We start from the raw sequence: 24,850 nt of genomic DNA, 5'->3' as shown, positions 1-24,850 counted from the left end.
CGAAGGCAGAAGCAAAGAGGAAGGTCTTGAGGTGCTTGCGGAACCGGAGATAGTTCTCCTCAAGTTTTAGAGTGGCAGGGAGGCTGTTCCAAAGGGAGGCCCCAGCTAAAGACAGAGATCTACCCCCAGCTCGTTTCTTTGAGAAACGACTGACCCTGTGGGAGTTAGAGGTAGAGGAGCGGAGTGCTCGAGATGGGAGCTATTTGCGGAGGGATAGCTGAAGTTATGTTGGACCCAGGCCCCAGAAAGCCTTGTGGACAATGCAGTGGGTTTTGAATTTAATCCTTGCATCCACTGGGAGCCAATGGAGAGATTTCAGAGCTGGAGAGATACGATCCCAGGGCTTGAGGCCAAGGACAGGGCAGAGAGTAGAGGTAAGTAGATTAAGAAAGAGGCTGTTGCAATAGTCCAACTTAGAGAGAACCAGAGCTTGGGAGACAGTGAGCTTCTGGGGGAATGAGAGGAAAGGAAGAGTACCTCTGAGGAGGTGCAGTTGGACGTTTTTTGATACATCAGCAACGTGGGCGGAGAAGGAGAGTGTGGAATCAAAGGTGACACCAAGGTTCTTGGCCTCGCAGGTGGGGATAGGAGGAGGGCCAAGGGAGGCCGGCCAGATAATGAGGGGAAAGGAAGGTAATGGTGTGCCGATGAGGAGGATCTCAGTCTTGCTGGCATTCAGACAAAGATCGTTGGCAGCACACCAATCTTGAATGGCCGTTAGGCAATCAGTGATGAGAGAGGTGGTGGAGGAGGTGCCTGAGGGCAGCCTGAAAATGAGTTGAGTGTCATCCGACACTCGAATGTCCCAACATTGTAAAATAAGCAACAGAGGATAATAGCAGCGAAAGTACTTGTTTCGTCAATGTATTTAAATAATAATAATAATAATCCAACAAAAGAATTCCCCTCAAACTTTGTTTCCTGCAAATAGTTTTTATCAGAAGTCCTTTCGACTAGAGAGACATATGAATAGACCATCGAAGGTAGTGATTTAATTTGATTCACTGAACAATCAAAAGCTTCCAAAGACTACCACCTCCATCATGGTTTTCCTTTTGTGAGCAGACAATTAACATTTTGCACATCATTACAAAGGTGATCATTTGAGTTGAATGCACTAGTCGGTCCATACCAAGCTACCGCAGGAGCACGCATACAACGGTGGAGAGCCATGTAGACTTCTTTCATCTAAGGCGATCCAGGTAATAGCTGTACCAATATTTGAACAAAGGACATTTCAAAAGGGTTTCTCTCTTAAGTTACTTTTAAAATGATTACTGTAGGTAATCCTACATTCTAGTAACATATTTGTGACAGCTGAACTGCGGCTTCCGCAATAATGGTGGGTGCTGCAAGGCAGTGGCCATCCATGTACTGTGCCACAAGGTGGTAAATTTCATATGGCTGCCAGGCGTCATCTCTGACAATGCATCCACCAGTTAATATCCCACCTTTTAACAATCAGAAAATTAGAGTCAATGGGGTTATATCCTTGCCTATGTGAACTCACAACACAAGGGATATATTTGAAACAGACTAGGGTATTCACTTTAGCTTGGTGAGTGGGGTGCTAAAAATCCTTTGCTCTGTGGAAACAAGCCTTCAACAGATGTGTTTTGTTTTACAAACAGGGCTTAAGGCATGGTGAAGCCAGTCATCTGAGGGATGGGTTGTAAATTTAGAGGTTCGTTTATGGTGAAGCTCTCAATGTGAAGTGTTTCCCTTTCCTTTATGTTCTTCCACTTTTAATTCTAACCAAGCTGAGTTCTGTTTTACTCTCTTCCTTCCCATCCCATCAGCTGTCAAAGCCGCCCAGTGGGAGAGTACTGCTGTGCGCACGTGAACAATAAAAGAGGGGAAAAACAGTGCTTGCTGGAAAATATGTAACTCATTAAAATAAATGGCCTACATGAGGAGTAAAAATAATACTAATAATTGTAATAGCTGGATTCCCTTTTGGGCACCTACTGTATACAATTTATGGCCAGTATAGAAGAAAAGCATAAAACAAAAGTAAAGGGTTCTATGTTCCTGTAAGTGAGAGTTGTATGTTACGGGAAAGTCGTTGACTCTGTTACAAGATCACTCTGTTCCTTATGTGTACAGACACTCCTGGCTTTAGGCCACATGCATGCGGAAATGTGAAGAAATGACAGGCAACCGCTTGCTATAATATTTCAGAGACATAGAAATCATGGAACCGGTCCCTCAATGGATATCAGATGGTCTGCTTGGTTCAAAGAACACATCAGATTTAGTGATCACCTATATTACTCCCAGTAAGCCGTACCTGCAAAGCTTGCAAGACAGTCATACCCTATTGCAGGCTGCGATGAGGAGCGCACACCTAGTGGTTTGTCCATGGCACACTTATGTAAGAATATGTTTGCTTTCTCTTCTTTTGCCTTGCAATCAGAGAGAAGGAACAAGTTACTTACCTGTAACTGTCATTCTCCAGCATGGGTCTGTCATGAATTCACATTCTCATGAATAGTCCACGTCATCAGGCCGGGAATCCTTGGTAAAAGAAAAAACTGTTTCACTTTCACTTACAAACTGTCTTTCTTCTATACACGAATCACTGAGTTCTGGGTCATACTGCCCTCTCCCTAAGCAGCACCTCTGGCAGTCATTCGGATTTGATAGCAGTATGACCGAGAAGAGCTGCAGAGGAGCAGGAAGGAGGGTTTGCATGTGAATCCATGCCAGACCCATGCTGGAGAACAGTTACAGGTAAGTAACTTGTTCCTTCTTCAGCATGGGGTCTGGCATGGATTCACATGCTCATGAATAATGAATACATAGCAGTACACATATACACAACCACGGGCGGTGGCAAGGCTCAACAGAAGCAATTCCTCTTACCTCCTCACCATCCTCACCTTCAAGCGGACTGGTTGTGTAGCACTGCTTGGCTGATCCTGGACTCCTCTCTGGAATCCCTGTCGACGCAGTAGAATCGTATGACGGTGTGTGTAGACCTCCAAGTAGCAGCCCTGTAGATGACCAGTAGGGGCACACCTGAGAGGAACGCCATCGTCGCAGCGATCACTCTGATGGAATGGGCTCTAGGACGGCAGGCAGCAGTCGGTTTACCAACCTGTGACAGTGCGTGACACAGCCGGAGAGCCACCTGGAAATGGAAGCCTTGGACAAAAACTTCCCATGGTTCACAGGCCCAAAGTCCACGAAAACTTGAGACATCTTCCGAAAACTCTTCGTACGTGCCACATCCAGCAAGAGTAAAGTTTTTTCATCCAGGGACGAAGGTGTTGGAAAAAAACACAGCCAACACCACAGGTTTGTTGAGGTGGAATTCCGACGGGGCCTTTGGCATGGAGGGGTGCATCCGCAGCACCACCCGCGTCTTGTGGAAAGTCAGATAAATCCCTTTGCAGGACAGGACCTGGATCTCATCTACCCTCCTGGCAGAGGTGATGGCCACGAGAAAAACTGCCTTCCATGAAAGAAACTTGAGAGGATCTTGAATCATAGGCTCGAAGAGAGCCCACATGAGTCTCGTCAGTACCACGTTGAATTACCATGCCTGGGCAGGCACCTTCACCGGCGGGAACGATTGAAATAGTCCTTTGAGGAACTCCTTGACAAGACAGTGTGGCCAAAGAGAAGACCGTCCTGGAGACCTGGTGTAGCAGGAGATAGCCGCCAGATGCACCTTGATGGAGGCGTGTGCCAGCCCCACTGTGGCCTAAGACAACAAGTACGGAAGAACCTGAGGGGGGTGTGACCCTTAGAGGGTTGATCTTCTGCGTCCGGCACCAAGTTGTGAAACGCTTAAATTTGTGCCCGTAGCACTTCAGAGTCGACAACGCTCTGGCCCTGGCAAGGCTTGTATCCTCCGAACTCTAAGGCTGCAGGAGCCAAGCCTTCAGATTGAGCGACCCGGGTTTGTGGTGCAAGATATCGCCTTCTTCCCTGGTGAGCAGATCATACGAACACTGGTAGCTTGACTGGAGGTGACGTTGACAGGCTGAGAAGGTCCGAGTACCAAATCTGCCTCGGCCACGCCGAGGAGACTAGGATCATCCTGCACCGGCACCATTTGAGTTGACTGATGACTCGCAGCAGGAACGGTAACGAGGGAAAGCGTACAGGAACAGGCCTTCCCATGGGAAGGAGAACGCGTCCCCCATGCTCCTCAGCTGGTGGAACCTGGTGGCGAATCTGGCATTTGGAGTTCGTCACCGTCTCAAACAGGTCGATCTGGGGTCTGCCCCACCTGAGAAAGAGGCTGTCCACGTGATCCTGTTGGAGTTCCCACTCGTGGCAAGAGCGTTGCTCCCTGCTGAGGGAGTCGGCGATGGTATTCTTGACTCCCACCAGGTGAAAAGGAACAAAGAACATCCTCTGGGTGACGGCCCAGAGCCCCAATTCCTGCTCCTCTCTGGAGAGAGAGACTGCACACCCCTGCCACACAGTCAAAGTGGGGGTGACAACAGAATTCTCACTGCAGGAGAATGCCAGTGGGTGCTGTTACAGTTAACATGAAGCAAGGCCACAGAATTGAGCTAAAAACCGAAAATGCCTTTTAAAATGCAGCTTTTGCAACCTTCAAAGTGCTGTTTTGGCGCTAGATCCATTAATTTTTCAGTGAATCATTGAGTAAAAGAATTACAGATCACCCAGTGTCACTGAGGCCAAAGAAGCCGGGCCTCAGTGACTGACAGCAGCTAAGAAATGTATATTATGAAAAACCAGCTCAATAACACAGGATAAATGCGGCTAAAAATGGCAAAATATGTAACAATTTCAGTTGTGCAGAGGAAACTTTGGTGTAAAGGATTCAGTTGTCATGATCTCTGCTTCCAAAAGGTCAGGGTTTTCCCAACTCCCTTGGAAGCAGATCCATAACCCAGGTTCCGAGTGCCAACCAGTCCCAATTGGGACCTTTTGGACCCAGTCCTGGCGCCAGTGGCACCAGGCTCATAAATATGCCCAGTCCCAGCGCTGGAAGCGCCGGGCTCATGATGCTTGGGTGGACTTACCTGCAGCAGACCATGCTGCTTACTTGCCTGCCAGTTGAGTCTCTGATCCTCTTCTGTTTGGAACTACTTTTCCTGTTGGGTGGGGCAGGAGCCACTCCCTAGATTCAGAACACTGGAACTCTTCTGGAAAGCAGGAACTCTTTTCTTACCTAGGCGTGGCTGTGGAAGGAGACACCTAAGCACTACAGGAGGCTATTTAAACCACACCCGATGGATGAATCTTGCTTTGCGTTATTCTGCATCCTCAGCAGCAGAACGCTCATCGTGTCTTCTGCATCTGATCCTGGGCCTAAGGAAAAAGGCTTACCATTCTGAATCCAGTCTTCAGCAACACCTATAAAGACAAGAAAGAACAGGTTAGCATTACGGTCTTCAGTGACAGCTCTTCACTTACCTGGTCCATCGGCTGTCACCAACGCCTCGCGCTGCATTCCGGCATCTGAAAGACAAAGGCTTACCTACTCTTCGTGCGCTCCGGAGGTCTTCACACTGCATTCCGGCATCTGAAAGACAAAACAAGGTGCGTTTAAAGACATTGGGGAACTTTAATACTCACGTGCCATTACTCCTTTCCACATCTAACCCAGTGGGTATTCCGGCACCCTGCAGCCGCCCCGAACTTGTACCTGCAAAATAAAAAGACAGTTAGAGCGCATCGTGAAGCAGGCAACAAGCGCTTACTTACGTGCTTCCAGGCGCTTCTATTCATCACACGGGCTGCATCTTCAACTCACTTCAGCCCGCCATCCGCCATCGCCGGAACCCTGCAAAACAAGAGACATCATTACTAAAGACTTTAAAGACATTAGAATTACTCGAAACTTACCGTTCGTGCAGTAAACGACGGACAGCAGTCCTCTGAAGTCAAGAGGCCTGCTCCCCTGATCCAGTGAAGAAACTGGTTACAGCACCCTGCCTCGAGGCAGATGGAGAGCACGGCGTTCACTTACCTAAGGTGAGAGCGTTAACCTTTGGGGTTCTACAGGAGAAGCGAAAGGGAAGAAGAGAGAGACATTCAATAACCCAGTTCATTAATCCCACATTTTCTATCTGCAGACATCTTACCCTTCGAGCCAGACATACAGTGCACAGAGGTCCAGCCCAAAGAGCCAGCCGTGTGTTACACATCACCTTTGAAGATACGGTATATGCCCAGTCAAGACCGGCGCCTCTACGGGAATCAGGTGAGAGTTACATCAGTTTAAATGTGCTTTTTCCATGAAGAAGTGCAAATTTGCCTATTTAGCATGTTTTTGTGAAAGCCCGAATTCTTTAAATGTCCAAATCCCTTATAAACTGTGTTCATTTTTATATGTTTTAAATGAAAGATCTTAAAGTGAATCTTAAAAGTCAAAACCCAGTTTTGAGTTAACTATTTAATTCTAACTTGACAGTACCCAGTCTGGGAAAGATGACACTTCAGGCTGACACTCCTCTGCTACAGGAAGGCTTAATTGATGCTGAAGGTTCTCGCATATTGACAAAAGTTAACTCATCAGACTTTCATCTCTGGCCCAGCCAAGGACAATGGCAGGCTGAGCACTGATCCCTTTAGGGGAGGGGCACAAAACTTCCCTATGAACCCCCACCCATATAAAAGGAATGTGACAGTTGTTGCCTGTTGAAAGGAGAGAAATAGATGGCTGAAAGGTATTTGTTGTATAAAATGCCTATTTGTGATTAAGTTTTGAAAACCTTCCCCATGATGGAAGACAAATCTACAAATTGGTAAATGTAAATCTAATTGTATGCTTTTTCTGTGAAGAAATGAGTGAACCCTGTACTACATAAGAAACCAAAATTACACAAAAAGAAACATTGTGGCAAACATTCCTAGGCGCCAACACATAGCTGACACTAGACGCAACCTTCACTGGCTCTCAATCCCACACCAAATTTCCTTGAAATCTCTGGCTCTTACCCATAAATGCCTTCATAACCAAGCTCCCTGTTACCTGGCTAACAGATTTGCCTTCCACAACTCCACTAGACCTCGCAGAATGGCCCAAGCCAACTGCCTTGTCATCCCACGATACAATCTCCAAAGATCAGGTGGAACCAGCTTCCCCATCATGGCGGCCACATTATGGAACTCACTCCCTAATGAGCTCAGAGCAAAACCCTCCTTTCTGAGATTCAAACACCTTACCAAAGTGTGGTTGTCCTCTCAAGACATTTAACACTGGACTCACTGCTTAACTTGTACTTAGACTTACCCTTGTATATACATTCTGCTTGCCTTCTTATTGTTATTATTTTGCTTGCAAACTTGTAATATACCTGTAAAACCTTGTAAGTACTGACCTGTTTGCTTTTATCATGCTGTATCTAAGAGATGCGCCCGGTTGCCCCTGGGCCTGGTGCGCTATATAAATAAAATAAATACAAATACAAAACTATTGATGCTGTAAATATAATATGGTATACCCGTGTTCTAGGGGTACTTGCACAGATATGTAATGACTTAGGAATTGTTAGGCCAAACCATTATGATTAAAATTCCACAGAACGACAAAGACAGCTCTTACTGAGATGGGAGTTAGATGTCAGGATAACTGTATGTGTCCGATTTTATTAGAGGGCATAATTATAGAAATGTGCATTTGTGGGAAAGTTAAATTGTGGTTCAAATCAATTCCCAAATCACATCAAAGAAAATGACAGCTCTTTCTGACTTCCAACCAAAAAAAGGCAAGTGCCTTTGACCTATCAGAGCCGTGGGAGTGTGGTTTGAAATTCTGCCCCTACCACAAACTTTGTGATGTCAATTGGCATGATAAATATAGGAACTTCACCACACGCACATTGATTCCTGACTCCATCCTCATTGCCGTGTGATGCCCTGTTCCAGAATTCTTCATCTTGCAGCTGATTCCAGACTTCTATGCAAAACCCAGGCCTCAGCAATTGCTGAACTCTTTTCAGCAAGGCCGAATTCTGAAACCACCCCAAAGGGAATAATTCTGATCCAGTTTTGCTCGCTACCATCCAGGCTTGCCTGCTAAACTTGCCATCCCACTATCTACCATGTCCAGTGACCAGAAGGGCCAATCCAATCAGAGGTGCAGTACAATTGACCAGAACCGCCCAGCTGACCATCCTTCCAGAAGTGCCCTGCTGCCTATAGACCCGATCCGGATGACCAGAACTCTGACAGTCCAATCTGAAATTACAGTGGACTGTAAGTATCAAGAGGAATCCTAGTAACCCATAGTGTATTTGCCTTGTCCTATCCCAATCTATAACCCATCCTCTCTTTAACTTCAGAACCTCTAATATTGTCAGAACCATTCTTGCAACCCTGTTCACAATCCCAAAGTAATTCCCACCAAGAAAACGTAGTATACGCCACGTGAAGAGTTACAAGAGGCTGTGCATAGCTGTGGATATTCTCGGGCGGCATTCTTCTTTGTCTTAGTCATTAATATAGTTTAAAACAAACCAATCTGTAATTTTTAAAACTGAATTTCTGCTTTTCTCTGTTCTATTTTTTCAAAAACGCCACTCATTAAAACTAACATAACTTCTTCAATGTTATAGCTAGAGACCTAATTTCAACTCTCAGTTAAACCTAAGACGTGTAGCTACATCCACAATAACCACATTGCGAAACAGTGTATTTGACGAGTTTTTATTAAGAATCGCATATTGAAAATATAGGCGCGAATTTGCATTTTTGCCAAATTTTACATGTGTAAATTCCAATTCAAAGTGTTTCTTAACTTACATTTTGGTTTAAAGTGTGTTCTGTTGCTCATATCGTAGCTCATGTTGGTTAGAACCTGTTTAGTATTGCTCTCATAGGAATTTCTATCAAATTAAGCATTTTTACACACTTTTCCTTGTTTCACAAAGCCATTTTCAACTATCATTTTAAAAAGTGTAAATTTCCCAAAAACGTTATTCTCTCTTTTTTGGGGAGGGAAGATTATATTCAAACACTGTACTCTGTTCTTATTACTGAATACTTGCGGATTACTTACATCTGTGTAGAATTGCTCATTTGTGAATTGAGAACTTTGCAGGGGGAAACTTTAACCTAAGCGCTATCTTTTCACAAGCCAAAACTGTTCTTTTTCCTGTGTTTTCCATTCTGCACTACTATAAGTGAATTCAATTGCTTTACTTAATTTCTGAATTGTTTTGTCACCACATTGGTGATTGCTGCCCTATATATATAAAAATGTGTTTTTGATTGGAATTTTAAATAAATAAATATTTACCTTTATCAACCAGCCTGATTCCTGTTCCACTGTGACCTGGTGGGTATATTGAGACAGGTGTGATATGAGTGGTCTATCACTCAGAATATTGAACCTATAGACATAATAAATAAGTATTGAATCTGTGTTTTACATGCTAGGCGAGACCCGGTTGTATTGCCTGATTGAAATCCTTAACAAGGGATGGACGGAATGACTTGAGGGCCCAGAATACTGCATGCAGTTCCAGGACATTGATGTGGAGATCCCTCTCCTCCGGTTGCTACAGGCCTCTGGCGTGAAAACGTCTGGTGTGGGCTCCCCAGCCCTCCAGGGAAGCGTCCGTGGTGACTGTTTCCTGTTACGGGGGCTCTGGGAGTCTGTGAACCCAGCGATGTTGAAGCGCACGACCCCACCACCTTAATCTCCAATGTTGGTGAAGCCTTCTTGTAACTTCTTTCATAGAGACCAGAAAGTATGCACAGTAACTTTTGACTCCTGCTGCTTTTCAAGACTTTAAGCCTCTCCGAACTACATTTTAGCTAGGGCTCATTTTGGACTTTGAAAGACTTACTGTGCCGCCAATCTGCCTCTAGAACCTGAAACTCTGCTAGGATAAAACCAACCGTATTCCCTCCCAAACATCACAATCTTATATGTGTATGCTGACTAAATGCAATTACCATATTACTTTGTGGGTGCGCGTTATTACCGATAGTACGGTAGACCTGTCAAACTCCTGTAACAATTGTGCGCGTTCAGCAACTACAGACTAAGAAGTGGCCTTTTGAAAGTATTGTACAGTATGTTGTTGGTTACTTAGCACAATAAACCAACACACATACACAGTATGTGTGTTGGTTTATTGTGCTAAGTATTTAACAGTGACTCTTGTGTAAATATAATACATCTATATTTTAATATACATGTATGTGCATTTCTTTGATGTGCATCATTAACTGGGTTCAGTGTACTGGCCTACAGCTCACATCTTCCTCTTAATATAAGCCTGACTGCTCTGGCACTCTACCATGGTCTCTGAGTAGTACAGACTGATAGTCAGAGCTGGGGATCTACAAACCACTGGGATCAGTTTAGTAAAGTATTACCTCCAAGTAGGACTTTAGGAAAACTCCCCTAATAGGCTGAGAAGTAGAGAACTTTAGTCTTAGTGGAGCTGAGCATGAGCGAGTGAGACACCATCCAATATTTGATGGTGGAGCGGCAGTCTGACATGTTTGACAACAGCTTGTCGGATAAGAACTGAAAGGAGACTATATGAGTGTTGTCAGCAAAGAGTTGATGGGGAAGCCATAAGAGGAGATAAGGGCAACAAGAGCTGAAGTATAGAGAGTGAAGAGAAGTGGACCAAGGACAGATCATTGGGGAACTCAACAATAAGGTGGTGAGCGGTGAGATAAGGCTGTTTCAGGAAACCTGAAAGTGTCTGGGGGCAAGGTATGAAGCAAACCAAGTGAGGGCCTTAGCTCTGATGCCAAGGAGAGATAATGTAGAGAGGTAAAAATGATTCACAGTATTGAAGTCAGAAGAGAGGTCGAGAAGAATAAGAATAGGTGAAAGATTTGCATACATAGAGGGAGAGGAAGTTGCTGACATTGAGGGGCGCCAACTCAGTGGAATGCAGAGGTTGGAAGCCAGATTGAAAAATTCCCCAAGGTTTTTCAGCACCGTGACTACAGGGAACAACTTGGACGTTGGACAAAACACCCTACAACAGAAACTAAGGTAAGGTGACACTGACAGTGAGCACAGCCATTACTGTGCTCCAGTAAAACCCTGAATCTTCTTCATTACTACCATCAAATCACAACATTGGGTAGATTATCTGCTGTGCACCTAAGATAGCCTGATAGATGTACTTGGAGGGGTAGACAAGGTGTCACATATGGATGCATGTGGGGGGTTCGAGGGGCAGAATATGTTGGAGGAGAGAGATGTGACGGTTGACCCTTTGGGGGTAGTCAATGTATTGCACTTGGAAATGTGAGAGGAGATCCGGCCGGGGGAATCCTGTTGGTGTGGGGTTTGTTCCACCTCCAGCCTCCCCCTTGCAATCCTGTTCCCGTCCCCCTCCAGCGGGCCAGCCACCGAAGCTTTCCCATACTAACTTGCCAAACCGGAAAGACAAACTGGACCTTTTTTCCATCATGTCGACCCTCACCATAGCCCTTGCCCCGTTCACTAAATTATACGAACAAGTGAACGATAGTTTAAAGGACTATACCACTCTTTTGCCCATGACCCACTCCAAGCTAATTTTCTTGGAAGGCTTTATTACAGGTAAGGAGCCCCGTGGATCAAATCTGAGCAGTATTGGGGCCTCTTCCAGTGTTGCCTCTCAAAGCACACCAGCGGTTCTCCTTACTTCTAGGTCCACCCAGACTAGAAATCTGTCACTTCACATTGATCTGACAAAGGACAATCAGGTTTTGCCAAGATTAACATTGAATCCGTCTGTCCACCTATCAGCTCCTCACAATCCACTGATTGGCCCCTGTCTCTCAATGGATGTGGTGCTACAAAGAATAACATTGGAGGAAGGCACAGGAGAGCATCAGGCTTTTCCTATTTTTTCCAATCAAAAACAGGGCCCTCTGAAAAAGGTCGATAAAAGTAACAGAAATAAAACTCCATCGGCACAGAAAAAGGACCTACTGCGTCCTCACAATGAGGGGAGGAAGGCTCCAACTTAGCGAGTATCTATGTCGTGGGGGCACTGGATGAGAGGGTGGCTACCCGGGGGCCGTCTTCTAGCCCTCCTCCTGTCACTGGCCTATTGAGCGCAACATCACAGGCACTTCTGGGCCTCTCGACTTACTCTATCGAGGAAACAGACGATAGAGCTGATGACGGGACCACTGAGCTTCAACCAATTAATAACGATCCCAGTGTAGTGCCTGCAGTAGCTAGTTTGGAGTTGCCAGCCTCTCCCTTGTTTGAGCCCATGGACGAGAAGTGGAAGCGCCTAAAATCTCAGGCCCCAGTAACAGTAAAAGACCAGAAAACAATAAATCATCTAACCCTTCAGCCAAAAAAATACAATCAACACGATGAACGTCAAAATAGGGCGGACTGTGAGATACGTGATGACCTCAGGGGCAACCGCCAGGATAATACATGACCAAGATCTAAGCAGGTTAACCCCCTGGACCGCTCACTGAAGCTGGAGAGGGTTTTGGACCACCACCATAGCCTGATACTAAACCAGTGTGTTGTCTTGGAACTATTTCATTTGATCCCTAACCTTCACCAGTTACGTTCATCTGATCTTCAACTTACCGAATTTTATGATGACAAACGTCTGGACTCTGTGTTCCTCCACATCTTGTCCCTACTAGTCCCTAGTAGTCTGCTACTACTGGGGTTTGACTTGTCCCACCTGACTGAAGCTGACCAGCTAGAGCCTTTACAGAGAGTATCCACCTTTAAGGCTGCTGTTTCCCAGGATTCAATCCATTCTTGGAAGAACAATGGTCCACCTGATTCCAAACTTCTGCCCCCATTCCAGGATCCTTTGAATGTGGGAAGAGTTCTTTCCGGTCCGGAACAAAAAATAAATGTGACTTTTCAAGTAAATTCTTCATCCCGCCAAGTGGGAAACGTTTCCCTCAAAGAGCCAGTAAAAAGGCTGAACCTTCCTACATCAGACTGGGCTTGGTTGGCAAATACTCTAGCATCTCAACCCTCATCCTAGCCACCCAGCTATGTAATCATTAACAAAGGTCTGCTCTAGTCAAAAATGAAGAAGAAGAACTGCCACGGGAACATTTTTAACCCTATTAGACACCTCAGACACCTTTCTCCGAGTCAGACTAAGCCAAGCTGGGCTCTTGTCCAAAGAAATTAAGACCTTGAGAGGTGTGAAACAGGTGTGTCCAATGGTTCTGGCCCTTTTTAACTTCTACTTGCAAGACACCCCTGACACCTTTCAGTTTACAAGATCTTTCCCACCTAAGGTGGGCGATGTCCATCTATCTCGACTGTTATACGCTGATGACGTAGTGCTCATCGATCAAACCTTGGTGGGCCTACAGAGGCTACTTGACGCCCCTCAAAATGACATTGCTCATAACGGACTCGAGATCAACAAAGGAAAGACAACAACTATGAGCTTTGGCTTAGCTGGTAAATCCAAGACTCGCCCGACATGGCACATTGGTGGTGAAAAGATGGTGGAAAGATTGAACATGTTGAATCCTTCAAATACTTGGGGGTCTGGTTAAGTAATTTAAGATCTGAAGATCCCATGTTATCCCACCTCTTTCAAAAAAATGAAATCACTAACCAGCCAGGCCTGTGCCATAAGTAGAAAATGTGTGTAGTACTTAGAAATGCAAGGGTTAGCCAATGTGTTGCACTTGCAAATGTGGGGGTTGGCCAATGTGTTGCACTTAGAAATGCGAAGGTTAACCAATGTGGTGCACTTAGAAATGTAAAGATTAGCCAATGTATTGCACTTAGAAATGCGAGGGTTAGCCAATGTGTTGCACTTGGAAATGTGGGGGTTGGCCAATGTGTTGCACTTGGAAATGCGAAATTTAACCAATATGTTGCACTTAGAAATGTAAAGATTAGCCAATGTATTGCACTTAGAAATGTGGGAGTTAGCCAATGTGTTGCACTTGGAAATGTGGGGGTTGGCCAATGTGTTGCACTTGGAAATGCAAGGGCTAGGCAATGCACGGGCCAGCCAATGTGTTGCACTTGGAAATAGGGGGGGCGGTCGGGGGGTTAACCAATGTATTGCCCTTGGAAAAGTGAGGGATAGTCAATGTGTTACGCTAGAAATGCGCAGGTTAGCCAATGTGTTGCGCTAGAAATGCAAGGGTTAGCCAATGTATTGCACGTGGAAATGGGCAGGGTTAGCCAATGTGTTGCACTTGGAAATGGGGGGGTTGCCAATATGTTGCACTTGGAAATGCAAGGGTTAGCCAATATGTTGCACTTGGAAATGGGGGTTGGGAGTAGCCAATGTGCTGCACTTGGAAATGGGGGGGGTTAGCCAATGCATTGCACTTGGAAATGGGGGGGTTAGCCAATGTGCTGCACTTAGGAATGGGGGGTTAGCCAATGTGATGCACTTAGAAATGTGAGGGTTAGCCAATGTTCTGAACTTAGAAGGAATACTGGGGTGGCCAATGTGTTGCACTTAGAAATGCGAAGGTTATCCAAACCGATAGATGCACCTAGAGGACACTCTCTCACGGACAACCTGGTCAAAAAGTGGCATCAATAACAAAGCTCCTTTCAAGCCTCAAGGTGGACATCTGCCACAGGCATGGCTACCCACATACACGTAACAAAATGCAGCGACGAACTACGAAAAACTCTCGACCAACAAATAATAAATAAAGCAGTCCTAGTTGAGTCCATCAAATGAAAATGGCCTACACTAACAAAGCCTAATGCCTGCCCTATCTCGTGTACAAAAAGTGTGTAAAGGAGGATATGCATGCAAAGGAAAATCAGTGTCAGACTATAAAAAATAAATGAGGCTGAGTCAGCTCTCCTCCCCACGTTAGACAGCACAGGGTAAGGCGGTCCCGAAGACAGGATGATACACACTGGCTCAGATTCTCAAAACAAAGACAGTTCAAAAACATGGATCGAGGCACGCCTGGCCTTCCACGTTAAAGTCTCTCTTTTCAGCTTTCAAAACACAGTTCAACAACAAGTTGGACTCGGACCTTTCACATCAAAACCGTTCACGTAGGTCTCCCTCAGTCGAGCTCGGACCTTTCAAAAACTTTCAAAACACAACACTTGCAGGAATTCACTTCCCTGAGCTTAATTCACATCCTTCAGGGGTTCCCTTCAGGGGTTCCCTTCCCCTAACTTATCACACTTGCAGTCTCCCTCAGTCGGGCTCTGAACTTTTCCTGATGTCAAAGACTTTCAAATGTGCATGGCTTTTACTTTAGACCTCCACAGGACCACTTCGACTTTCCCTTCAGCTCACACTTTTGTTTTATTTGCCCCTGTGTCTCTTGGTTCGATGTCATAAGTACAAAAGTACAAGGTTCACCTTTTACTCCCCTCCTTCTCCTGGGGTTACTTTTGATCACTTTGCTTTTTATAGTTCATTCACTTTAACGCTACATAACAAAAGCATTTCACCTTTCACAGAGACTTTCAAGTGGGCTGCTGGCTTTTGCCGGACCACTCTGTTACTCAGTATCGCTGATTTCACAGATGTTGATAATTCAAAGTTCATCACCGACCTACCTTCCTTCGTGTCTCATCCACACGTGTGCAGCCTTCAATTGTGTAATATATTGTTGCAACTTCAATCTTTCCTTAACACACACCGGTCTTGCATGTCACTTACCAACTCACCGGCAGTATGCATTTCTTTCTGGTATTTGCCGTTCTTAATTCACAAGTCAAGGTTAATACCACAGGGTTGGCCTCGCCCTCCCCAACTCTGCCTTTCACCCAGAAGCATTGATGGCGTCCTAGAAATACAATGCAGTCTTGTCTGTGATTTGGCCTTCTCCACATGTCTTTCAAAGCCTCCTGGAGAGAACAAACTCCTGCCTGGAAATCTTGGGGGTTCTCTACTCTACCCTTTGCCCTCTTCCCTCGGTCCGGAGCTCTGCTTCAGTAAGTTTGCCTTCACCCAGGAAGTTGTGCTCTTGCTCGTGTTCCACGTTGCTCAGAGTGTATCTCTATGTTCTGCCTTTTATCCGTTTGAGGAGAGCTAATTGGTATCAGATGTATGAACTTAAAGTCAAGTGCCTGACTTTGGCTGACCTGATTAGCGGCACATGTCCAATGAGATATATAAGGGTAGCCTCTTTACTCTCAGTCGTCCTTTTCCTCGGCCCAGTGTGTGTGTGAAAAAGGGAGTGGGGGGAATTGGGACATTGTAGAATGCTATAAAATAGGATGGGTCATGTGTACGGGAAAGGGGGGGAATACTGCGTCTCACCATTGGTTGCCTCACCCCCACTCCCTGAAGACACCTCACCCAGGAGATCCTCCCGCACTGGTCCACCCCCAGGGTCTGGATCCAAAGGTGATGGCCGTGCCCTAGCCACCAGAGAGAGAGAGAGATCGATCCCCGGGGACTAGTTTTTCATACCGCCCCCACATTCTTGATCTCCTGGGGTTGCTTACTTGAGCCCAGCCAGCCCATTCCTTATCTGGGCCAATGTACACACCCATTCTAAGCCTTTTCTGAGAATTTTTCCATACTCTGGACTGCGGTCCCAGGGGGCATTCCCGCCACAAGCACGTTGAGACCATAGCAATGGGGAAATGCGCTATATGAATGACTACTACAATCAATGTTTCACATGGTGTGTGGAGGCTGATATTGCCATCACATATTTTAAGACTATATGGCAGTTGCAATTGGCTTGGAGGATATATTTTCTGGGCCTTAAGTTCATGGGAGCTTTCCTCCTCCCACACTTGACCAGCCGGTGCAAGACTACCTATTTCTGTCCAAAATGTATCAAAATGCACACCTCTGATAGTCAAGTTTTGAATTATGCAACTTCCAATGCTGGTCATCCTTACACTTAGTTGGCTACTAGCAGCAGAATAGAGCAACAAAGCGCTAAAAAACACTGAAACAAGATGCTAAAGTCATGACTGCTTTGAATATGACATATTTGTATATTTTTCAATCTAAGAAAGCCAGGTAGATCACATTCCAGAGTATGACTGCAGGAACAAACATGCATGCAGCCTCTTTACACTTCAGAAATAAACGATGTCCAGGCCTTGAGAACAAAACTTGTGAAGCCTGGTACAATTTCAATCTGATATGAGAGCATTCAATGACATATTAAGGTTGGTTGCATAAATTTTACTTGAGGGTTTGTCTTAGGAGTTTGCGTTTCAGTGTAGTTGTGAACTAAAGTGAAACATCTATTGCTAGTCTGTTTTTCACTGGAATCCAGTGAAGTGTTCAGGGTACAGGAGTCCTATGTGGCCAAAATGGGCCATTTACTATAATTTTAGATGCAGAATTACTACTGTAATCCGTATGTGTAATAATTAGAGATCCTAGAAAAAAGAAATAACGCTTACATAAACCATTTTAGATGTTGCAGTTGTGGCAAGATGATTTTCGGTGACACAGCGGCTCATCGTCGCATTAACCAAAGAAAATATTTATCTTTGCTTGAGATGCACAGAGCAACAGTTTAGCAATGGAAATTGAGAAAAAACAGCTCTTGGATATTAGCTACCATTTTTCAAATGCGCAGAATATCATTATTGCAGCTATGAAATTTCACAATTAGCTGTCACACAATCTGCAGTGAACTATTTAGCTGTAAATATTGATTGTCCACAGTAATTATTGTTTTACTTGATGACAGCGTTACACAAGAATAATTTCATTCAAGTGTTGAAGGCACTCTGTACTCACCATTAGTTCTGCGTACGTCGGCCGTTCTTTGGAATTCTTCTTCAAGCTTCAAAGTAAAGAAAGACATGAAGAGGAATGGGAGTGAATTTCTAAATTTGAATGCTGCTGCAAGTATATCAGAGCAAACCCTCTGAAACAATGTTCTATTTAGAGAATCACACAGAAGCAGTTGGCACTGTCTCATCAAAGCCTGTTCCATCACAAAAACACTCCCCGAAGATCTATGATTTTAGCGAAGACAAAATAAGCTTCATGATGAAAACCTGGCTCTGGGACAATCATTCACCAGTAAGACGAAACCATTCCTGCAGGATTCAAAATTAAGTTTGCCAACAGGACAGCCAGCAGAGGGGAGGAAATTCACTCATTCATAGAGATTGCATCAAAGTCATAATTCCATGATGTTATGTTATTGGTCATTTGTATAGCGCCTTTTACCATTGGTGTGATTCCAAAGCACTGTGGGTTGAACGTGCTCGGGGACCGTAGCCCAGGTCAGTGGAGAGTGTACTGAAGTCAATAGTGCCTCGGTGTACTCGGTATGTGTGCAGTCAGGGCGGATTAAGTGTAATGCAAACATCCCAGACTAAGAGGAGAGACTGTGAATGTCTCCTCTTAGTCTGCTCGATCACCACCAACCTTCCGCCTCCTATACAGACTTTGGGGTCCTATAACCCTTCCTTCTCTGACAACCTGGCAGATGAGGTTGTTAGCCTCTCTATAGACCACCAACAGCCTCCGTACAGAGAGGCTACATATCAGGCTCCAGGAGAAAGACAATACTACTACAATTATTCAAAGGACCCATTCAAAAGGCCGGGCACTCATTGGACGGATTGTTCTGCAATGAATATATCATTCCCGTCTCTGCCCTAGCATGATTACCCTGGGGGAAACCTTTCTACCCCATTCCTTTGTCACTGAAGCACCAGAGCCGTCACAACTTTCCAACAGACCAACAATGTTAACCAGACGGTGGAAAGCAGTGGGCTCCTTGCTGGAAAATCATGAAGCCACTAAATCATGTCATGAATATCAACCCCAATCAGACCAGAACACCTGATGACCTACTCAACATTCAGGCCATACAGGATGCAGGCCAACCTGGAGATCAAACTTCCAAATAAACCTTTCAAAACCCCACTAAAGAAACAGCTATCCAAATAGTTTACCCACAAGCTGAATTATATCAAAAAAGAAAAACAGAAACTCAAGAAATTTTGAAGAGTTAACCTATCTACGGACAAACTACAGCCCTGTTGTAACTTTACCCGTAAAGTGCAATCCTATTAATCTCCGATGTTCAGCGCTCTACTGCTTTTAGAAGTTAACACTGCTCTCAATAAATCCCCTTAACAAATTAATAAATACAAAGTAAAAATCCAGTACAGGGGATGGGGAAGATGGAGTAGGAGTGGACGGAGAACTCATTTCAGTTCAGAGTCCTTGAAGCCAACGGGAAGAGAGAGTTTGATGGAGGGATGGTGTACAGTGTCAAAGGAAACAGAGGGGTTGAGTACAAATTAAAGATACTTACCATGGTGACAAGAGGACTCATAGTCCTTAGTCCCCTTTCCTGCATCCGTGTGGGCATTCCCAAACATGGGGACGGTACCGGAACCTTTGGCAGCGAAAAGGAACAAGTTACTTACCTGTAACTGTTGTTCTCCAGCATGAGTCTGGCATGGATTCAAATGCTCATGAATATTCCCCGTCGTCAGGCCGGGAATCCTCGGTAAAGAAAAAATAAGTATCAGTTTCGTTTCTGATCTGTCTTTCTCAGTCGCACCAATCACTGGTCTCTGGGTCATACTGCCCCCAGCCAATGACTGCCCTCTCCCTAAGCCCCGCTCTGGCAGCCATCCTCAGATTTAGTAGCACGCAAAGTGGCAGTATGACCAAGTGAAGAGCTGCAGAGGGGTAGGAGGGAGGGTCCGCATGTAAATCCATGCCAGACCCATGCTGGCGAACAACAGTTACAGGTAAGTAACTTGTTCCTTCTCCAGCATGGGGTCTGGCATGGATTCACATGCTCATGAATATAAGAATACATAGCAGTACACACATGCACAACCAACGGGAGGTGGCAAAGGCTCAACATTAAGCAATTCGTACCTCCTCACCAAGTTCACCTTAGGCGAACAGGTTGCGCAGCACTGCTTGGCCGACCCTGGACTCCTCCCTGGAATCCCGGTTGACGCAGTAGAATCTTGTGAAGGTGTGCGTAGACCTCCACGTAGCAGCCCTGCAGATGTCCAGCAGGGGCACACCAGACAAGAACGCCGTGGTAGCAGCGATAGCTCTGGTTGAATGGGCTCTCGGACGGCCAGGCAATGGCCGGTTTGCCAACCGATGACAGTGCGTGACGCAGCCGGAGAGCCATCTGGAAATGGAAGCCTTTGAGAGAGCCTTCCCTTGGTTCACAGGTCCAAAGTTCACAAATAGCTGTGATATCTTCTGAAAACTCTTTGTGCGGTCCACGTAAAACTTCAGCGCTCTAGCCACATCAAGCGAGTGCTAAGTCCTCTCGGCCGGCGACGAATGCGACGGGAAGAAAACAGGTAACACCAAGGGCTCGTTGAGGTGGAAGTCTGACGGCACCTTGGGCATAAAGGAGGGGTGCGTCCTCAGCACCACCCTCGTGTCGTGAAAAGTCAAGTATGGAGGTTTGCAGGTATAGGGCCTGGATCTCTCCCACTCGTCGTGCGGAGGTGATGGCCACAAGAAACGCAGTCTCTCACGACAGGAACTTCAACGGTGCCGAATGCAGGGGCTCGAATGGCGCCCCCATGAGCCTGGTCAGTACCACGTTGAGCTCCCACGCCGGGGCAGGGGCCTTCACCGGCGGGAACGATCGGAACAGTCCCTTCATAAATTCCTTCACCAGGCGATGGGACCACAAGGACGCCTGTCCTGTGGTTCTGATGTATCAGGAGATCGCAGCTAGATGTATCTTGATGGAGGCGTGAGCCAGTCCAGCCTTGGCCAGCGACAGTAGATTCAGCAGCACTTGAGGGGCCGTAATCCGCAGAGGGTTAATCTTCTGTGCACGGCACCGGACAGAGATCTTCTTCCACTTATGTCCGTAGCACTTGAGAGTTGAGGACGCCCTGGCCTTTGCAAGAACTGCTCTGCAGTCAGCCGGGATATCGTAGCCTCCAAACTCTAGTGCTGCAGGAGCCAGGCCTGCAAGTTCAGCAGCTCCGGGTCGTGATGAAGTATGGCGCCTCCTTCTCTGGAGAGAAGATCCGCGTCCGTCGGCAGCTTGACTGATGGGGACGCTGACAAGTCCAGAAGGTCCGGGAACCAGATCTGCCTCGGCCACGCCGGTGCAACGAGGATCATCCTGCACCGGGACCTCTTGAGCTGGTTGACGAGTCGGAGCAGCAACGGCAATGGAGGGAACGCATATAGGAACAGGCCGTCCCAGGGGTACGAGAAAGCATCGCCCATGCTCCTCGGCTGGGGAAACCTGCTGGCGAACCTCTGGCACTTGGAGTTCGTCGCCGTCGCGAACAGGTCGATCTGCGGTTTTCCCCATCGTCGTAAGAGTCGATCCACTTGATCCTGACGTAGTTCCCACTCGTGGCACAAGCGCAGTTCCCTGCTGAGTGAGTCGGCAATGGTGTTCTTTATCCCTGCCAGATGAAAGGGCACCAGAAACATCCCTTGGGCAATGGCCCAATAACACAGATCCTGGGCTTCCTTGGAGAGGGCTGGGGATCTGGTTCCTCCCTGCTTCCGGATGTAGAACATTGTGGTGGTGTTGTCGGTGAAGATTGTCGCCACCTTTCCCTTGAGGGACGGGAGAAAGGACCTGAGGGCCCAGAACATTGCACGGAGCTCCAGGATGTTGATGCGGAGCGGCTTCTCCTCCGGGAGCCCAAGGCCTCTCGCGTGAAGTTCTCCGGTGTGCGCTCCCCACCCTTCCAGGGAGGCATCTGTCATCACCGTTATCTGGTGAGAGGGGGTCTGAAAGTCTGTGCCCGCCGTCAGATGAGCGCGGGTGCCCCACCACCGGATCGCTCATCGGAAGGTCTCATTGAGCGGGATCCTGTCCTCGAAGCTGCCCGTCGCTTGGATCCAGCGGGCGTCGAGGAACTCTTGCAGAGGGCGCATCCGAAGCCTGCACAGGCGCACGAGATATATGCAGGAGGACATCATCCCGAGGAGGGACTTGATGGACCTCACCCTGGCCACGTCCGTGGCCAGCAGATGCTGCACCTTGTCCAGGATGGCCTTCGTCCTATCCTCTGACAGCGAGGCCAGGCGCGCCACTGTGTCGAGCTTGGCTCCCAGAAACAGTGCGACTTGCGACGGGACCAGGTGGGATTTGGGAAAGTTGATGGAGAATCCCAGGTCCGTGAGCAGCTGGAAGGTCTTTGCTGTGTGATCTACGGCAAGCTTCATTGTCCTTGCTCGGATGAGCCAGTCATCCAGGTAGGGGTAGACGTGGATCCCCTGCAGGCGCAGCCGCGCCGCCACTGATGCGAGGCACTTGGTGAACACCCTGGGTGACGACTTCAATCCGAACGGGAGGGCCTTGAACTGGTAGTGCCATCCTTGGACCAAGAACCTGAGGAACTTTCGGTGTCCTATTAGAATGGGGATGTGGAAGTACGCATCCTCCAAATCCAGCGACAACTGGAAATCGCCCTCCTCCAGCTGTCCCAGCACGTGCTGGAGGGTGAGGTGACCATCCCGAACTTCTGTGCCTTGATGTACTTGTTCAGTCGTTGCAGGTCCAGGATGGGGCGCCATCCTCCTGTCTTCTTTTTCACGAGGAAGACCCTTGAGTATACTCCGGAGACCCGGAGCCTCTTCGGGACGAGCTCGATGGCACCTTTTTTGAGCATCGCCCTTACCTCCAATAGCAGTTGAGGGACGTGATTTTCCTTCCTGGCCACGGGTGGAATGCGGGGGCACTTTTTTAGAAATTCGAGGGTGTGCCCCTGGGCCAGGGCGTCCAGCACCCAACGGTCGGTGGAGATGGACTCCCACACGCTGACGAACTTCGCCAGCCGGCCTCCCACCGGGGTGCTCCAGTGGGGGCCCGACACCGCTGTCGGTTCAATCTTGCTTGGAGGACGCCTTGCCGCCTTGGCCTCCCTGGCGATTACGGTGGGGTCCACCCGACTTGCCTCGTCCTCTATAGGCTTCCTGTGACGAGGAGCGGGCCGCTTGGCGGGACGTAGAGGAGCCACCGCCGAATCCCTTGGAGGCACCCTGCTTGCCTCTGGTGCTCCGAAAGGACGGCCTTTGTTGCCGGAGAACGCCTAGGGCCTCTTAGCTGTCTCAGTGTCCGCCTTGATGGCTTGGAGGGACTCATCCACTGTTTTCCCAAACGGATTGTTCCCGTCGAACGGCATGTCCAAAACCTTGGCTTGTACGTCCTGGCAGAAATCCGTCGCCTTGAGCCACCTTCGTCGTCTAAGGCAAACGCTGTTGCCTAGCTGGCGTAAACCGGTGTCGGCAATGTCCGTTGCCACCGTAATGGCGTGGTCCGACGCCACTTCGCCTTCTTGCAAGATCTCCAGGGCCTCGGGCCTCTTGTCGTCCGGTAGGAAGTCCAACAGGGGGGCGATCTTGTACCGTCTTAATCGTTGTTGCCGCCGATGAGATAACTCTTCGTCCCACTGCGTCCAGCTTCTTTCCTTCGCCGTCCTGTCGGGGAAGTTGACGTTGAGGCTGATGGCCCCCTGCTTTCTTCTTGGCCGCCGCTGAGACGACTGAGTCAGGGGTCGGTTGTGCCCTAAGGCACAAAGGGGCCGCGTCGGGGACCCGGTACTACTTCTCGTACCGATCCCTCTTGGCAAGCGTTGTAGACGGGTTCTTGAGAAGGGTGAGACCCTCGTCCCAGAAGTCATCCAGCAGAGTCACGGCGAGGACTGTCTTCCTCTTGTCCTCGTGCCGTTGGTAAAGGAAACCTTCCTTCTTCTCTTCGGGGCAGAGCTGAAAAAAGCTCAAATGTCCTGGCGATCATTGCATGGAAAGATCCGATCTTGTCGGGTGGGGAGGCCCGGGCTGGGGGCGATGGGAGCTCCGTCCCGTCGTGCCATGTCTGTTCCCGTGTCATCCCCAGGGACGGGGGACGTGGGCAAAGGTTGAGTAGGGTGCGAGGGCTGAAAAGGCGGGGCTGGATGGATCCGTCTTCTCTTGTTCGGGGGCTTCCCACCGGGCCAGGCTGTGGCTCCTCCGTCGAGCCTGGTTCCGGATCCTCCGTCGGTGGTAAGGGCAATCTCGTCCTTATCTCCGAACATAAGGATTGTATCGTCAACAAAATGGCCACAGAGTTATCCTGCAGCTCCGGAAGTGACCGTTGACTAGGACCCTCGCCGGTGCCGCCGTCGCTCTCGCCGTCACCTTCGTTGGGATCCCTCCCATGGGAACGGGCCTCTTCGACGCCCTCGTCGAGGCCCTCTAAGACTTCTACCAGCTCCTCCTCGGATGCTGTGTCCGTGTCCACAATGGCCACCGCCCCCCACCTCTTTTACCGACAGTGTTTTCACAGGGGTCTTTTCGATGGGGCTGAAAGAGGCTTTCCTCCGCGGAGGCAGGGAGACTCTGGGCCCCGAGTTCGCCTCCACTGGTGTAGCATCCACAGGCTGCGCCACGGCCGCTGCGACTTCCTCGATAGAGGCCTTGGCCGGGTGAATCAAGGCCTTTACCACCTTGTGTGGGCCTGTGGCTTTCACCTTGGGGGGAGGGTCACCGCCTCGCTCCCCCTCGGCCGAATCCTTCGAGCTCGACCGGGGCCTCTCCAGAAGCTTTGCCAGGTTCTCGGCTTTCCTCTTCCCTGAGCCAGAGCGTTGGCTGGTGGTTGATGGTGCTGGAGAGGGTGCGCCCTGCCTGGCAGCCGAGGATCCCGACTGTTCAGCTCTCCCGGTGCCCGCGGACTCACGGTGCTTTGCCTTCCATTGGGCCGCCGTCGCCGGGGTGCCCTCACAGGACTTATAAGACCGCTCGGACTTCTTCTTCTTCTCACCTGACTAGGCTCTTTCCTTCCAGCCAGTTGGAGAGACAAAGGTGTTAGTCCCTGATGGTCCGTTCCGACATGTTCCTGCAAAACGCACAGTCCTTCTCCACGTGCGTTTTGTCCTCATGAAGGCAGTAGAGACATTTCGAGTGCTCGTCCTCCTGAACAGCTTTCCGGGCGTCGAGCTTCCTTTCTCTTGGGCCACGTTCAGGTAGGCCGCAGAAACTTCTGGACTCCTCCAAAGCGTAACTCAACGAAATCT

The 24,850-nt window shown here is 48.0% G+C and overlaps 1 protein-coding gene across 1 annotated transcript in view; it reads right to left on the bottom strand.

Moving 5' to 3' along the window:
* Positions 1–24,850, bottom strand: part of MAP2K6 (mitogen-activated protein kinase kinase 6) — a 563,107-nt gene that overhangs the window by 68,749 nt on the left and 469,508 nt on the right. The window contains exon 11 of the mRNA XM_069655081.1: positions 17,613–17,658. Within this exon, the coding sequence (XP_069511182.1) occupies positions 17,613–17,658 (46 nt within the window). The remainder of the gene's footprint in view (positions 1–17,612; positions 17,659–24,850) is intronic.

The sequence above is a fragment of the Ambystoma mexicanum genome, chromosome 3q (assembly GCF_040938575.1).
Source record: "Ambystoma mexicanum isolate Mex_15411 chromosome 3q, UKY_AmexF1_1, whole genome shotgun sequence".
NCBI classification, from domain to species: domain Eukaryota; kingdom Metazoa; phylum Chordata; class Amphibia; order Caudata; family Ambystomatidae; genus Ambystoma; species Ambystoma mexicanum.
The sequence above is the reverse complement of the archived record's forward strand: the minus strand, read 5'-3'. Positions and strand labels throughout refer to the sequence as shown.